The sequence below is a fragment of the Aspergillus ruber genome, assembly GCF_000600275.1.
Source record: "Aspergillus ruber CBS 135680 unplaced genomic scaffold scaffold00032, whole genome shotgun sequence".
Lineage (NCBI taxonomy): Eukaryota > Fungi > Ascomycota > Eurotiomycetes > Eurotiales > Aspergillaceae > Aspergillus > Aspergillus ruber.
In genome coordinates, this window is record NW_024467328.1 from 1 (window position 1) to 15732 (window position 15732).

Below are 15732 nucleotides of genomic sequence, written 5' to 3' on the forward strand. Positions count from 1 at the left end.
CTGATTGATGCCTTGCTGATATCATATGGCGAAAAGCAGCGTATTTACTCTGCTATTACTGCTTTTGAAACCGCACAATCGCTTAGTATACTCTATAAGGTATTTACGGTCGTATATAGGATCCTAGATAGCACACTTTTGCAAGAATCAGAGACCTCAACCATATACGCTTGATACGTACTTTCAACCCTGACTAAGCCACATTTCCGACACAATAGAACGCATCACGTGCGCCGGGACTTACTACTCCGAGGCTCCGGTGGCTTCGGCTGGAAGGCTGAGTCATCTGGTTTGCATTGTTTGAGTCTTTTTGTTTGACGCCGAATTCTTTTCGTTCCTCCTTTCTTTTTTTTCTTCCCCCCCCACAACACACTTTCACTTGTTTCTGTTTTGTCCTTCTAAATTCACTTATTGCCATCGACGTTGGCTTCTTCGTCGATTCGCACCGTTCACGAGTTTCCCGTCTCGCAAATTTGTGTCTGCGCTGAAAGAGCGCGTCTCTGGTTAGTAGTGTGTACGGATTTTTATCGGCTTTCCGCCACTTTTTTCTTACGTTGGAAGTGCCACAAAGTCTGACTCTTTCTTCAATAACAGAAAAGCGACCTCTTGGTTTCTCTCTTCTCTTACCAGAGAAAACCACCCAAAACGCACCGCCCTCCCCCAAAAAAGGCGCTGTTCGACAATTTGTCTATGTATTCGTCTTGCGTCAGAAATTTCGAATACCACCTGCCGCATAAGCTGCAAACGTTTCGCTACGTGCCGAAACCTTGTAGTTTTCATTCCAAGTCTTGTGGCTGAAGCCTAGAAAGCTGCCTGTTGCCTCAACCGTCACCATTCTACGACACAATAAACGGCTCCCACGCATGTCTTTTTCGGTCAATTTACCTCTGGTTTCGATTGAACTCTCCTTGATAAGAAAGCCTGTTCTTTAATTCTCTTGAAAGAATCTTTGTATAACCCACAACCGTCACCATGGCCACCGTTAACATTCGCCGGGATGTCAGCGACCCCTTCTACCGTTACAAGATGGAGCGCTTGCAGTCCAAGATCGAAGGCAAGGGTAACGGTATCAAGACCGTCGTTGTCAACTTGAACTCCGTCGCTGGATCGCTCAGTCGCCCTCCTTCCTATGTGATCAAGTACTTTGGATTCGAACTGGGTGCTCAGGCTAACGCCAAGCCGAGCGACGACCGTTGGATCATCAACGGTGCCCACGATTCCAACAAGCTTCAGGATTATCTCGATGGCTTCATTGCCAAGTTTGTTCTCTGTAAGAAGTGCAAGAACCCCGAAACCGATGTCATTCTCAAAGATGACCACATCATCCTGGACTGCAAGGCTTGTGGACAGCGTTCCGATGTGGATCCTCGTCTGAAGCTGAGCACCTTTATTATACGCAACAGCACTTCTGGCAAGGGAGGCAAGAAGAACAAGGCCGACAAGAAGGCCCGCCGTGAGAAGAACAAGGAGAAAAACGACGGTGCCGCCAATGGAGACAAAGATGGCAGCCAGGGAGACAGCAACTCCGACAATGGAGGAGAAGCCGAGGATATTGGCATTGAAGCAGGCAGCGATGATGAGCTTACCCGCCGCATCAAGGCTGAAGCTCAGCAAATCGAGGCTGACGAGGCCGAAGATGAGCAATGGGCTGTTGACGTGTCGGAAGAAGCCGTCAGGGCTCGTGCCAAGGATCTTCCCGACGATCTGAAGCGTTCCCTTGTCATCGAAGACGATGACGAGGCCGAAGGTGGTTCTTCCTACGACCAGCTTGGTAGCTGGGTCATGAGCGTGGCTGAGGAGAAGGGCAATGTCCTCAATGTTGAAGATATTGACATCTACAAGAAGGCCAAGGAGCTCGGCATCGAGTCCAAGCACAAGACGCTCACTGTTCTTGCTCAGACCATCTTCGACAAGAACTTCGCCAAGCAGATCCCCAAGCGGGCTTCGCTTCTCCAGAAGTTGGTCACTTCGGAACGTCACGAGAAGGCTCTTCTCGGTGGTACTGAGCGCTTCGTTGGCAGCGACCACCCCGAGCTCATTTCCCAGATCCCTGCCATCCTTCTCGGTTACTACCAGAATGACATTGTCTCTGAGGAGACCCTCAAGGCTTGGGGCGCCAAGGCGAGCAAGAAATACGTCGACGGCCAGACCAGCAAGAAGGTCCGCAAGGCCGCCCAGCCCTTCCTCGAATGGCTCGAAAACGCCGAAAGTGAGGAGGAGAGTGACGAGGAGGAGGAGTAGATTGAAATATCGAACTCTTCTTTATCACCTAGGGTCCTTGGACTCGGTTTGCTTTTGTATTTCTGTTCTGATTATGCCAACTATATCCGCTCTCTTGAGTGACTAGCTGTTGTGTTTATTTGTTGTATGTTGAATGACCGGTCATGACTTATGATTGGTCATTTACACTAGCTATGAATGAATCACCACTCTTTATGACTGTCGTTCCTTGTAGCCATATCACTTTAGACCAATGCGTAGGTTAAGGGCTGGGTAGTTTGCTGGCGGGCATACATATTAAACTTTACCGTAACTTGCACCTCCTTTCCACCAGGAATGTATACTACGCAATTGAAATACATTATTCCATTGCATTCGAATTATACATAATGGAATCCAGTGATGTTACACTCTAGAAATCATTTTCAAGCGGGAACTTGCAAGCTCTGACTCAGTGGTATTTCTTGTGGGAAACTTGTGAGTAATTGCTGTGGATGACTTTGGGAATTCTAGGTTATCAGACGCTAGTTTTTCGCGCGGTGGCAGGAGCATGATTGTAAACGAAGGGAGATACACGGCACTTGTACTATCGTACCTAAAAGGTAGAAGGTACGGGGACGATGTAATGCTTTATCAAGATATGTATGCTTGTTTTTTTACTCATTTGTTCAGCATGTAAATTCCGGTGTTGATGCAATTCCATGCTTGGGGATACAATTCCATGAGGGCTCTGGTATCGCATACCCATCCATGCGAGATGCCATATACACAGATCTATTGACGTGACCCGTAAAAGGAGTCGGATCCTGCCCATTGTACCAATGTAGCTCGGCAAGAGTAGAGCAATGACTCTATCTTCTGTTGGGCATCTGAAGAACTTCCATTTTCTTTTCGACCTAGACAAACGAAGGATGTAGACAAGCCGCAAAAAACCGGGGTCCAGTGACTTTGACAACCCTGATGTGTCCCCAAACGATTATCATTAATTCCGAATAAAAGACCAAAAAGAAAAGGACACAAACCTAACCTACATCCAAGCGCAAACCCACACATCAAGTTACTGTGCTGGTATATTTGATACAACCAGCGCCACCATCTTCCCTCCCTCCGACACTTCCACATCACACAAGCGCAATATATTATAATGATGGTCAATGTCAATCCCCACCGGCCCAACCTTAACCTCACCAATGATCTGAAGAGGAACCAATATCGTTGTTGTCTGACCGGTGGCTACGACGCCAGGGAAAGCAATATGGCCGCTTACTCTCAGATGGGATCTAAATTCGGTGGTGGATGGCTGCCACTTATTAGCTGGATAAGTCCCTTTGGGATGGAGACTTATAGAAGATTACTTTCTGGAGATATTCGTCCAAGACCATTTTGAGAACTGTGTCGCACTCAGGTGTTCCGAAGAACGGGGCAAGACCGTGTCTGGGCCTGGGGAGAACATCGGCGAGTGGCTTGACTTCGGCCCATGCTTTTGCTGCATGATTTCTGATTTTCTCGTCAGATCTGATGGCAAAGATCCCGTCAGCCATGGCTTGCGTAAAAAATTGGATCCAGATTCGGTCGAAGGTTCTGCAATTGAGATTCGTCGGCTGTTTGGATATCTGAAGCGTGGATTAGTAGATGAATATTGAAAACAAAACAATGCTCTAAATAAAGGATAGTTCATGGCCAGATTACATCCCCGCTTCCTTGTTTGTGGCTGTTACTCAAGACTGTCAGCTGACGACAGGGGTCTAGAAATTGCGATAATCGGATTGTTGCATATGCCAATCGCCTAACATTATAAAACTATGGTTACAAGTCGTTATCCAGTCCCGCCAAGAAGACCAATTGAAGCGATATTTAGGGCGTGAGTTAGCATCATAACATGGTAGCAGCTCCTTCGACACACTAAGTTAATATTCGAAATCATCATCCACGCCCTTCTTGCCGGCGCTTTCCTTAGTAACTGCCTCCTGTTTCCGGTACATCTCAGCAACCGCTCGTGTCGTGGTAGCTTGGTCAGGCTTCTTATCGTCACGGGACTTGATGAACCGCGGAAAACGGAGAGACACGCCCTTTCCTCCACCAGTTGTTCCGACGAACTCATCAGCCGCAGCTTGGTATCGTGGGCTAAGAGTCAGATCGGCTGTTTTAACTTCCCACACCAGTCGGGGCTCAAACCACACGTCTGGTTGATCCTTGGGGACGTTCGAGTGCGAGTAGAAGGGCTTGGGCCGGTCAATGGTAAGCGGAGAAAGCTCCTTGTGGAACTCTTCGAGAATGGCTTCTGAGAAACCCGTGCCGATGTTGCATATTGTCTCATAGGCTTGCGCGTTCGCGTTGTATGCTGCCAGAAGGAACGCGCCATAGACAGACGTACGCTTTCCGCGTCCGTAATATGCACCAAGTACGACTAGATCCAAAGAATCCCCGACGCCACTGAGGTAATCCTTCTTGACCTGTGACAGAGTTAGCGAGCCAGTCTTTTTTAGGAGTCTCCAGATAGAAAATACCTTAAGCCAGTTACGACTCCGCTTACTTGGTTCGTAACCACTTTCATCTGTATCAAGCATCTTGACCATCAGTCCTTCACAAGACGCCTTGACACTGTCATCAAGCAAGGTCTGGATCTCATCCAGCACATTGGTGTTACCATGCTGGGCATATTGGAACTCGCCCTCAATCTCCTGGAACGACTCATGCAGAAGTTCACGGCGCTGCCGTAATGACTTCTTGACCGCAGGCTAGGACTTAATTAGCATGCTGAAATTCTTGACACAGTCACACTTCGAATCTTACCTCTCCATTTAAAAAGAGCAAGTCGAATGCAAATATGCAAACTTTGACCTTAACATCATCCGCCTTGACATCTTTTCGCTTGCGGGTCATGAGCTGCTGGAACGGAAGTACCTTCTTATTTACCGTATCCCAAGCGACAGTCTCACAATCCAAAACGAAGCTACTAATGCCTGGCTTAATCCAGGTGTTGAGCTTTGCAAGCACATCAGGGTACTTTTTGGACAGGTCCTCCGAGTTGCGCGAGAAGATAGCACAGAGACCCTTGCCGTCCTTTTGCAGAGTATTCTCTGCTCCTGGATAGTGCTGGACGGCGTCCGGTGCAACATAGTGGATTTGTGCTCTTTCTCCGTCATACTTGTACTCACACGTAAATTCCTTGTTTTCGAAACGGTCAAGTACTTCAGTGATCGATTTAGTCGGTTTCGCAAGCATAGGCTTGATAGGAATACCAGGTTGCAGCTTGCAGACGTCCCCAAGGTTGTCCAAGCCGTGTTCGAGCATAGCTGGGATGATCACCTCGTAGGCGGGAAGTTCACTGTAAACAGTCTTCAATTTGGATTCAGCAGACGCCATCTTGTCTGTTGAAGGCGATTTCTCTCCCTTCGATGCGGCTTCGTGCATAGCCATTGCTTGAGCAAGAGCCACAAGGACAGTTTTGTCAGCCAACCCAAGTCTCAGCTTTCCTTCCAAGAATCGAATGATGTATTTCGCTTCGCTAGGGCCGCCCTTGTTTTTGGTGATATCGATGCCCTTGCTCCCCTTGCCGGCTGTTTCCGCATCTGCGGCAGAAAGGAGTTTCTTGATACCGGAGACCTTCTTGTCTTGGGAACCATGACCTTGGACCTTGGCAATACCGAGTAAGCCTTCATGGACGCCCCTTACTGTCAACGGCTTTGGCTTAAACATGGTCGGTTGGTTCGAACGACTCTTGGCCGCCACCAAGCCCAGATCTCCAATCTCATGTTGGTCTGTTTTGATCACGCCGAGACTCCGCCCTGTACTTTCACCAATGGCTTTCATTATCAGCGACTCGCCAATGCCTAGCTCGATGCCTGCATAGTCTGCGGCCAGTTTGTTGATCATGAGTTGAACGGTTGGAAGCAAGTCGTTTGGGGTCAACCGAAGTACCTGACGAAGGAAAAGCGAGCAGTGGGCTGAAATCTCCAGTCGCTTGGTGGTCATCTCTATAAGAGAAAAGGTAGTGCACAGCGCTGCATAAGGAACAGGCGCGCCAGCTTTCCAGTCAGGAAAAGGTTCCTTCCCAGTTCCTTTGAGTGATTCCTGCACTTTCTCAATCTTCTTCTTTTTCAATTCGGGCTTTTCATCTTCTTCTTCGCTGGCAGACGGCTCCAGATCTGAAGCCTTATCCTCCTCTTCAGGCGTCTCTTCTCCGGAGGCTTTCTTGACAACGGGTGGTGGCGAAGCCTCCTTGGATTCCTTCTTCTTAGAGCCTCTAGGTGAGGGCGACTTTTTCTTCTTAGCAGGGGCATCGGTCTCGTCTACCGATGTTCTCCGTCGCCTCTTCCGTGCGTGCTGAACATCTGAACCTTCGCTATCTTCAACACCGACGTCTTTCTCCTTTTTCACCTTGTCCTCCCCATTTTTGTTTCCATTGCCTGCACTTGATCTCCGCTTCGGAGATTCGTCTATTTCCATTTCGTCGTTATTGGGGGTTTCAGTCTCGGCATTTGTCATCTCCGGCTCAGCCGCGGCATTGTCCTTCTTTTTTTTATCCGAGAATGCTAAGGTGGTCTGCTTCTTCGAGGCTTCTTTAGGGTCCGAATTCGAGCCGAAAAACCTCCTGAGAAATAAAGCGCATCAGCAATCTGAACAGTCATCAAACAACAAACCCACCCTAGCCCTAAGGATTTATCCAGTGCAATCCGGCGACGCACCCGATAGTCAACTGGGAATCCCGAACATACCCCAGTGTAGCTTGTTTCCCAGACATATCTAACGCAGAAAAACCGGACGCAAAACGAGGACTGGTCCCAGCAGACTCCTTGAGTCGTTGTGCGCAAGACCCAAAAGCCCTAACACAAATAGGCGTGGCTAAAGGAACGAGACCGATTCGGCTTGACGGTGAATTCTGGATTCTTGTTGCAGCGTAGGCAAACGATCTCCGACAACACAGAGCGCTGAACGAGGGCATAGACGGCTTAAGCGCGTCGAGGGAGGAGGTAGTAAAATAGGTATCCCTAATGCGAGGACAATGCGCGATAAATATAGTCGATTTTGAGGCTCTTGTTCGCTGAAGGCAGCCGTCGAGATCGTAGGCAAAAAGCGCGACGTGACGTGACGCGCGATCCATTAAAATCACGTGATTGAATTTAAGCTGGCTCTACGTCACTCTATGCTTTGAATTGGGCATACTACGGTAAGTGGGAGGTTTCTCAATGTGTAAGAGAAGCTATAAAAAAAAGCTATATACTAGTAATATTTGAAATCGGTATATGACCTCCATTCGTCTTATTCTTAGCGAAGAACATGGCTGTTCATTCACCGCTCTATAAATCAAGCAGAAAATGCGGGCACAGGCGGTGAGGCCTGGAGCTTCAGGATATCATTTAGAATGCGATATTAATATGATAGCATCGCTCCTTGGATATTTGCTGCCATAGATGAGCTGTTAGCTTGCGATATGTCGCTATTTTTGTGATACACTTGCACCGAATTAGACTACTGCCTTTGTCGCATAGAAGCAAATTCAATCAAGTCATGGAGATTTCAAGGCAAGAATCCTTTAGAAAGGTAATTATATACTCTATTCAATACTTTACTAGCCCGACTGACTGAAGACAGCTGCGCCCAAAATGTGTTGAGCTCAGCGCTGTTGGGTTGGGATTCCGTGGCCATCAAGCAACCTCAAACGATGTTGCCCGAGCCCTCGAGCCATTATACAACAACCTAAAGGAACTCGCCGATAAGGATGCGCTTGATGAAAAACTAGCGGAATATGCGTTCTTCCCGCTTTCACATATACTCAATGAGACACAACGAATTTCCGCGCGTTGTCTGGAACTAACCGTCAATTGCTTGCGAATCCTCGTCGCAAAAGGATGGCGGCAGCATCTGTCCCCGATGATGGGGAAACAGCTCATAATACTGTTGACACTTATAGTCGGTGGCGTACCAAATAGGACCAATGGAGGCCAGGCGGCAAGTACTCGGCCGGAGGAATTGATTATTGCGGGTTTCAACTGCTTTTCTGCCATCTTTGACGCCCTGGGTGGCCCTCTCGCGGAGGAAACTGTATACAATGAGATTGGTGCCGCGACAATTGTTGATCAGACAGTATATATCTTGCTTGAAGGCGTTACGGATAGCAGATCTGATGACTTGAGTCTCGCTGCTGCAAAAGCACTCCAAGGTCTTTATCGTCGTATAACTGATCGAGTTGTGCTGGCAAGCATTATGCCGCGCACGGTTTCTGCTTTGACAAAGGTGCTGAAACCTTCGACCCAGATAAGGCGCTCCTACCGGCTTTCCGTTATCTGCCTCGAGGTTCTTGCGCATATATTGAAGACGGTCTTGAATGATCGCGTTGCTAGCACCACAGAGGAAACAGCCCAGCCTGAAACAGGGAACGACAAACTTGTGCTCGATGATTCGTGGTTGAAAGCTACAACTACACAGATCAGGCTCGCACTCGTTAATGTGGTTCAGATAAGGCGCCATGAGCGGTCAGAAGTACAGACTGCTCTCCTTGGCCTATGTCTCATGATTATCGAGGACTGTCAAAATACTCTCCAGGATTCAATACCCGTAATGGTGGAGACCATCGTCGTCCTGTCAGATGTGGACGAAGGGCAGACACCAAATGCTGCGTATTCATCACTAAGGCACCTGGCTACTGTCTATCCAACAATCCTCGATTCACTCAAAGACTCGCTTAACTCGTGGGTTATGTCTTTTCCACGGACTATGCAGGGCAACGACGAAACAGCAAAACAATGGGGTATCAAACAGATATCGACTGTCTTCCAAATCTTGTCACAAGTTCAGTCTGGATCTGATCTCCTGACGACGGGCTTAGCTGGAGGCTTGTGCGACAGTGTTTCTGCTGTCATTGGACACACAGCCAACATACTTCAGCCAGTGAGCCTGGATCCATCGAATAACTTGAGCTTGGAAGTGGGCCAGCGTAATTACAAGTCAATGACCTTTCCACCTGTTTTGATGGAGCATCGAAGCCAACATCAGACTCTCACCGATCTGAAGTCTATGGTAACCAGGCTTAGCCTTTCGGATTCTGGTAGTGGAATTACAGGCTCAATCATTGGGCGGATGCATAATGCATCAGGGGATGCTATACTTGCTCCGTTCTGGTTATCCTTGACATTCCTTAACAACAGCTCGCAAGCTACAACAGCTTTCGATGACTTCATAGCGTTTGATTATGTGGACTCCTCCGTGTCTCCTAGCACGAGATCAAACATGATAGAAGACTTGTATTACATTTCATTGCCCATATTAAATGAGCCGCTGATTGATGACTCGCGAGACTGGCGTGTGTCGGCACTTGCCCTAGAAGCGGTCGCACTCCAGGCGCAACAGCTCGGCGAAGCCTTTCGTCCAGAGCTCATGGATGCACTATATCCTGTTCTCCAGCTTTTGGCTTCCGGGAACAACAACCTTCAAAACCATGCCATGACGTGTCTTAACATCCTCACGACGGCGTGCAACTACGGCGATACAAGCACTATGGTTATCAAAAACGTCGATTATCTTGTTAATGCAGTTGGCTTGAAACTGAATACTTTCGATGTCTCACCGTATCCACCGCAAGTGCTATTGATGATGATCAAGTTGTGTGGGGCACGACTGATTCCCTATCTGGATGACCTAATAGGCTCCATCTTCGGAATATTGGATATGTATCACGGATATCCAAAACTTACGGAAATGATTTTCAAGACTCTTGCTGCCATTGTCGAAGAAGGCGCAAAAACGCCTTCAATTTTGGCCATTACAGAAAACGAAGACGATGAATACCCTGATCATCGCAAGCGCCAATACGAGAGGCTTGACGTATCGACCCTTGTCAATGACTTTGCTGCACGGAAATCCAAACGGGCTAGACTCTTAGAAGAAGAAGATGGGGATACGGAGAAGTCCACACATCCGAAACAGCCCTGGACGCTGGAGTCCAAGGACCTCAAACAACCAGAGCCCAGCTTGACCTCCGCAGCAGATCTCATGGAAAAAATGGAAGGAGAAACGGACGAACCCCTCCCAGAACCTCGTGAACCCGAAGACAGCGAAAAGCCTCTAACCAAGTCACACACACTCCTCTTGAACATTATCAAATCGATACCGTCTCACCTATCCTCGCCTTCCCCGTACCTCCGCCGCTCCCTGCTCTCGACCGTCATACAAATCTTCCCCATCCTCTCACAAAACGAAACCAGCTTCCTACCCCTCATCAACGACCTATGGCCACCTGTAGTCTCGAGGATTAGCTTCCCTTCCTCCGCTAAAGATATGTCATCTTCGAATTCCCTCATGACAAGGGATGCCCCTGCTGCCTCCGCAGACCGCGCGGAGCAGAGATCCGATGAGTCCGAGATTAGAGAAGAAACATATGTCATCACCAATGCCATTGAAACCGTTCAAGTCATGTGCAGCACTGCCGGCGACTTTATGGCATCCCGAGTAGAAAGCGAGTTCCCGCGCTGGGAACGCCTTTACAAACGCGCATGGGACAAAGTCCAACAGGACGCAGAAAAGGTCCTCAACCGACGAGCAGCTCGTCAGATACCGAAATCTAATTCACCTTCCGAACCCTCCTTTAGCTTCGTGCAGTCATTGTCATCGGCCATTCCCACCTCGTCAGCTGTCGCCGTAGCAGGGACACTGCCATCCAACATCCGTACATTTACACCGCACCACAGTATCTGGCGGGCCTTAACATCATTATTTCTTACACTACTCACACACGTCCGTCTTCCTCTTCCGATGGGTGACCAGATTTGCGAGTTCATCGGTGCTTGGGTAGCGAGATACGCTGGACCTGATTACTACTTTGCCTTCTATCGCTCATCATCTGAGACAGAAGCCAAGATTCCGGAGACTCTCAAGGTCGAGGCTAGAGCAGTCGACGACGCGATACAGGCTATGGAAACTTGGAATGCTGACATGACTTGGTTTGTCTTTCAGCAGGAAAGGGCACGAGTGCGGGCTGCTGCGGGTGCGGGTGCGGGTGCGGGGAAGACAAGAGGAGCTAATTTGCCAAAACGGAATGATGTCGAGGTTGGCTCACTATCGTTGCTGGGGGGTCGGTTGAGATTTGCAGAGACGGTGTTCTGATCTTGGGCGCAGCCTTGAGAAAGTACGTGATTAGTCGAGCCAGAAAGTTGCATATCTTGGTACATATTTTTGTCCTATACAATTGGAGACTAAATAATGGCTTGTAACTATATCTTGATATGTTGGAAATTTCACATATGCAGCAATCAGTGCATAAGAATTCTGTGTACTTCCAACCACCGCTCTTCGCTACAAACTCCGTCGATACAATCATACTCGTATAAAAAACCGAGAACCAAATGGCTCCGGAGGTCAATCCTTGTTTATATTTCTGGGAAAGAAGCTAACCCTTGGGGAATCTGCTACGGCTTTTATCGTTTCGCCGGTTGGGTCTAAACTAGAAGACCATGGACGATTTAATAGCTGGCGGGTTTACATATAGACTAGGTCGGACAGCTCGCAGGCACACCGTCTCAATCCTGACATGACCATCTCCACACTGGTGGGAAGGGTGTTGGAAGGGCATCGCTTAACATGAAGTTCGTCTGAGACATTGCTGTCCATATCGCGTTCAGATCAAATTTGTCCTGTGTCATCAAAATGTCAAACGAGCATTAGTGCCTCGGAAGTAGAAACAGCAATCTTGTCCAACACCAACTGATATCGCGCCATTTTGGCGTGAATCGGCGATTTGGCCATATTCCGCGAGAAACCCGGAAGCTGCAAGATAGACCCTGCCGCGCCATCTTGATGTATATCAGACTACCACTGTGAGGACGGAACCATGCCTCGGAAACATCAGCCACGAGTAACAGAAACGAACCTGTACTTCCAAGTGATACGATAATCAGCACATGGTTTTCGATAAGCTGTTGTTATTACACAAGGCGCATGGCACCACATGGCGCTGTGATACTCATAATGCCGTCGAAGGAATAGCGAACAGCAACAACAGTCCCTTTTTTAGCGTGTTTACCCCTCCAGAAAGAACCGAGGTTATCCGATGTAACCTATCTCTCGACTGCTGATGCAATTGGGCCCTGCATTTCAGATCATTTAGTGCATGCATGATTTATTGGAAGCTGTGCTAGTTATTTTCTCCTTCCTGATCCGGTAAGGGGTTATACAGGAAAAGATGGTGGTCTGGCGGCGTGACCCGTCAACCTCACGATTATAAATTGCTCCTACGGCGCACTTTCTTCTATGTCTATATGCCAGCAGAGCATACTCGATCTTAGCTCATTATGGGACCGCTCCGGTGGTTCTCCGTCCTTGCTGCAGCGTCGACTGCTTTGGCCATAACACCCGAGTCAGTGCTTATCAACCTAGACGGAGATCTACAAATAGCGTTTCTGATCTTCAAACCAGGCAACTTATCTCTGCTCCAAGCAGAAGCGAAGCTATCCCCAACCGATCTGGCGTATGTGAAAATTTCACAGTCCAATCTCACGTGCTGATTGAGCATGGTTTTGGTGACACTGTAGGTCATACTAGGATGTCGCACTGTTTTCCACGTCACAATATTCCTTCGGAACTCACGAGTCCTCCTCTTGGTGGAGCCTGATCGACCTGAAAACCGGGGAGATCAACCGGCTCACGAACGATAGCGATGTCTCCGAAATTGTGTGGCTGGGAGATTCTAGTGTCTTGTATATCAACAGCACCAACGCGAACATCCCTGGTGGTGTGGAGCTATGGGTTTCCGATATTTCCGACTTTAAGAATGGGTAAGCTAGCCAGTTCATTTTATGTTTTTGTTTATCACTCATAAATGTAGATACAAGGCCGCTTCATTGCCGGCTTCCTTCTCGGGGCTGAAAGCCGTCGCCACGGGAACCGGCGATATACGATTTGTTGCTTATGCAGAGTCATATAGCAATGGTACAGCGTACAATGAGAAACTGGCCATCACGCCTCGAAGCTCTGCCCGGATCTACGACAGTATATACGTCCGACATTGGGATAGCTATCTCACTACTAAATTCAATGCTGTCTTCTCCGGTACCTTGAAGGCTAGAAACGCCTCTAGTACAAATGGAAAGCCCCGCTATGTCTCTGGAGGCCCGCTACGGAACCTGGTATCACCCATCAAGAATGCTGAGTCCCCTTATCCCCCGTTCGGAACGTCATCAGACTATAATCTCTCTCCGGATGGAAAGTGGGTAGCTTTCAAGAGCAAGGCACCAGACCTTCCAAAGGCCAACTTCACAACTTCCTATATCTACCTTGTGCCCCATGATGGCTCCAAGAAGCCTGTTGCGATTAATAGCCCCGAAAGCGCAGCCAAGCCCAAGGGAATCGATGGAGATTCCAGCAACCCTGTGTTCTCTCCTGAAAGTGACAAGTTGGCCTACTTCCAGATGAAAGACAATGACTACGAATCGGACCGCCGCACACTTTATGTATACAGCATTGACTCCGACTCTACTATTCCAAGTCTTGCGACGGGTTGGGACCGGTCTCCGGACACTGCGAAATGGACTGCAGATGGAAAGACTCTGTTGGTTACCAGTGAAGACAAAGGCCGCTCCAGGCTTTTCTCTTTTCCAGAAGATTCTGAAGATGACTTCAAGTCCCAGAACTTCACTGACGGCGGTGCTGTGACATCTTACTACCAGCTTCCCGACTCAACTTGGCTTGTCACCGGCAGTACTCTTTGGACAAGCTGGAACGTTTACATTGCGAGTCCGGAGAAGGGTCTCATCAAGACTTTGGCGTCTGCTAATGAGATCGATCCTGAGCTGAAGGGGCTCAGTGCTGCTGATGTTGGTGAGTTCTATTATCAGGGTAATTGGACTGATGTAAGCTTTCTTGTTCTTTATTCGCTTTCTGGTATTGACCCGATAGATTCAATCTTTCCTCGTATATCCAGAAAACTTTGACAAGAGCAAATCTTACCCTCTGTTATTTTACATCCACGGTGGCCCTCAGGGTTCCTGGGCTGATTCATGGAGCACACGATGGAATGCCAAGGTGTTCGCAGACCAGGGATACGTGGTCGTGGCACCAAACCCGACTGGTAGCACTGGTTTCGGCGATGCGCTCACAGATGCGATCCAGAATAACTGGGGTATGTTATCTGCTTTCCATGATGATCTATGCAATACTCTAATAGCGAGGATAGGAGGATCACCCTACGACGACTTAGTCAAATGTTGGGAATACGTCCGCGATAATTTTGACTTCATCGACACAGACCACGGGGTGGCAGCGGGTGCCAGTTACGGCGGATTCATGATCAACTGGATCCAGGGTAATGACCTGGGCCGCAGGTTCAAAGCCCTGGTTAGCCATGACGGAAGCTTTATTGCAGACGCAAAGATCAACACGGAAGAGTTGTGGTTCGCTCAGCACGAGGTACGTCAATTCTCCTTCACTCTCCTTACTTGAGATTTGCTCACTGACATGGTACAGAATAATGGCACTTATTGGGACAACCGCGACAATTACCGCCTCTGGGACCCCTCTTCCCCTGAGCGCATCCTCCAATGGGACACGCCCATGCTCGTCATTCACAGCGAGCACGACTATCGTCTTCCCGTATCAGAAGGTGTCGCACTCTTCAACGTCCTCCAGGAACTTGGAATTCCTAGTCGTTTTCTGAACTTCCCGGATGAGAACCATTGGTATGGGGACTTTGACTATCCATACAACAAAACAAGGGTGTAGTGCTGACATCAAGCAGGGTACAAGATCCCGAGAACAGCATCGTGTGGCATCAGCAGGTGCTGGGTTGGTTAAACCGGTACTCCGGGGTGGAGACGAGAAATGCGCAAGCTGTGAGCTTAGATGATACGACTATTGAGGTTATTAACTATAATCCTTGATAGTGTACATTTTATATATATATATATATCGAGGCGAGGGGTAATCATTCAACCTGATCAAACCAACATATGATACCGTCTACCATACTATATACTCATCTTTATAGAGTAGAACAATTCCTCACTTACTCATAAAATCAAAATCAAACATACAACAGCCAGGCTCGATAGTGATCAACCATCCGAGGCGGGGTAGGACGACCCGAATAACCCGTTTGATGTTCATATTTGATGCACAAAAGTGTTACCCCTAAATCCGGATCCTTCAACATCGTGCGTCCACTAGAATCCAGCGAAGGCATCCGCTGGGCGTTAGAAGGCTCCCAATCCGCCTCGCGCAACAGCTTCAATGCATCTGCTACGCAAGCTTGGATATGAAAGGCTCATACAATGCAGTCATTGAAGTGGGAGACTACAATCCCTTTTCCCATGGTCCACTATTCGATGCCGATTGTCGTAGCGGGCTGCGGTGTCCTTTTATTCTAATGGACTTTGTTGACGGGATTCCGCTTCCCAGGATTTGGTTCAACCATTCCATCTCTCTAGATGTGCTGGATAAGCGCCGTCTGCAAGTTCTCTAAGACTTTTGCAAAGACAATGGTACAATTGGAGAGATTTACTTTCTCACAAGGCGGTTCTCTGC

The 15732-nt window shown here is 48.4% G+C and overlaps 5 protein-coding genes across 5 annotated transcripts; 3 read left to right on the forward strand and 2 right to left on the reverse strand.

Moving 5' to 3' along the window:
• Positions 1-972: 972 nt before the first annotated feature.
• EURHEDRAFT_464452 (translation initiation factor eIF5) lies at positions 973-2241 on the forward strand (the record flags this gene model as incomplete). The annotated part of the gene is made up of 1 exon (XM_040784961.1): positions 973-2241. The coding sequence occupies one exon, from the start codon at positions 973-975 to the stop codon at positions 2239-2241; it is 1269 nt and encodes a 422-aa protein (XP_040635330.1).
• Positions 2242-3161: 920 nt separating this feature from the next.
• EURHEDRAFT_230707 (uncharacterized protein) lies at positions 3162-3995 on the reverse strand. The gene is made up of 3 exons (XM_040778043.1): positions 3576-3995; positions 3243-3520; positions 3162-3166 (listed from the first exon to the last, which is right to left on the reverse strand). Exons 1-2 carry the CDS (start codon positions 3759-3761, stop codon positions 3278-3280), a joined length of 429 nt encoding a protein of 142 aa, XP_040635331.1. The 5' UTR covers positions 3762-3995; the 3' UTR covers positions 3162-3166; positions 3243-3277.
• A 132-nt stretch (positions 3996-4127) lies between these two features.
• On the reverse strand, positions 4128-6964 carry EURHEDRAFT_518180 (DNA ligase (ATP) CDC9; the record flags this gene model as incomplete). Its single annotated transcript, XM_040786643.1, has 4 exons — positions 4128-4673; positions 4728-4958; positions 5014-6814; positions 6909-6964. 4 exons carry the CDS (start codon positions 6962-6964, stop codon positions 4128-4130), a joined length of 2634 nt encoding a protein of 877 aa, XP_040635332.1.
• A 656-nt stretch (positions 6965-7620) lies between these two features.
• On the forward strand, positions 7621-11499 carry EURHEDRAFT_526034 (uncharacterized protein). The gene is made up of 2 exons (XM_040786969.1): positions 7621-7764; positions 7816-11499. Exons 1-2 carry the CDS (start codon positions 7732-7734, stop codon positions 11320-11322), a joined length of 3540 nt encoding a protein of 1179 aa, XP_040635333.1. The 5' UTR covers positions 7621-7731; the 3' UTR covers positions 11323-11499.
• A 981-nt stretch (positions 11500-12480) lies between these two features.
• Positions 12481-15251, forward strand: dppV (dipeptidyl peptidase DppV). Its single transcript, XM_040782878.1, has 8 exons — positions 12481-12571; positions 12631-12682; positions 12757-12989; positions 13040-14063; positions 14110-14332; positions 14387-14619; positions 14677-14888; positions 14948-15251. Exons 1-8 carry the CDS (start codon positions 12507-12509, stop codon positions 15087-15089), a joined length of 2184 nt encoding a protein of 727 aa, XP_040635334.1. The 5' UTR covers positions 12481-12506; the 3' UTR covers positions 15090-15251.
• The last annotated feature ends 481 nt before the right edge of the window (positions 15252-15732 follow it).

What these genes read in the sequence shown, in the direction of transcription:
- EURHEDRAFT_230707 (XM_040778043.1), bottom strand. Translation starts at nt 3,761, where the DNA reads ATGGCTGACGGGATCTTTGCCATCAGATCTGACGAGAAAATCAGAAAT. An exon ending in TGGACGAATATCTCCAGAAA is followed by an intron (nt 3,521 to 3,575) that starts GTAATCTTCTAT and finishes AATAAGTGGCAG; the next exon opens with CCATCCACCACCGAATTTAG.
- EURHEDRAFT_526034 (XM_040786969.1), top strand. Translation starts at nt 7,732, where the DNA reads ATGGAGATTTCAAGGCAAGAATCCTTTAGAAAG. An exon ending in GGCAAGAATCCTTTAGAAAG is followed by an intron (nt 7,765 to 7,815) that starts GTAATTATATAC and finishes GACTGAAGACAG; the next exon opens with CTGCGCCCAAAATGTGTTGA.
- dppV (XM_040782878.1), top strand. Translation starts at nt 12,507, where the DNA reads ATGGGACCGCTCCGGTGGTTCTCCGTCCTTGCTGCAGCGTCGACTGCT. An exon ending in GCTTTGGCCATAACACCCGA is followed by an intron (nt 12,572 to 12,630) that starts GTCAGTGCTTAT and finishes TCTTCAAACCAG; the next exon opens with GCAACTTATCTCTGCTCCAA. An exon ending in TGTGGTTCGCTCAGCACGAG is followed by an intron (nt 14,620 to 14,676) that starts GTACGTCAATTC and finishes GACATGGTACAG; the next exon opens with AATAATGGCACTTATTGGGA.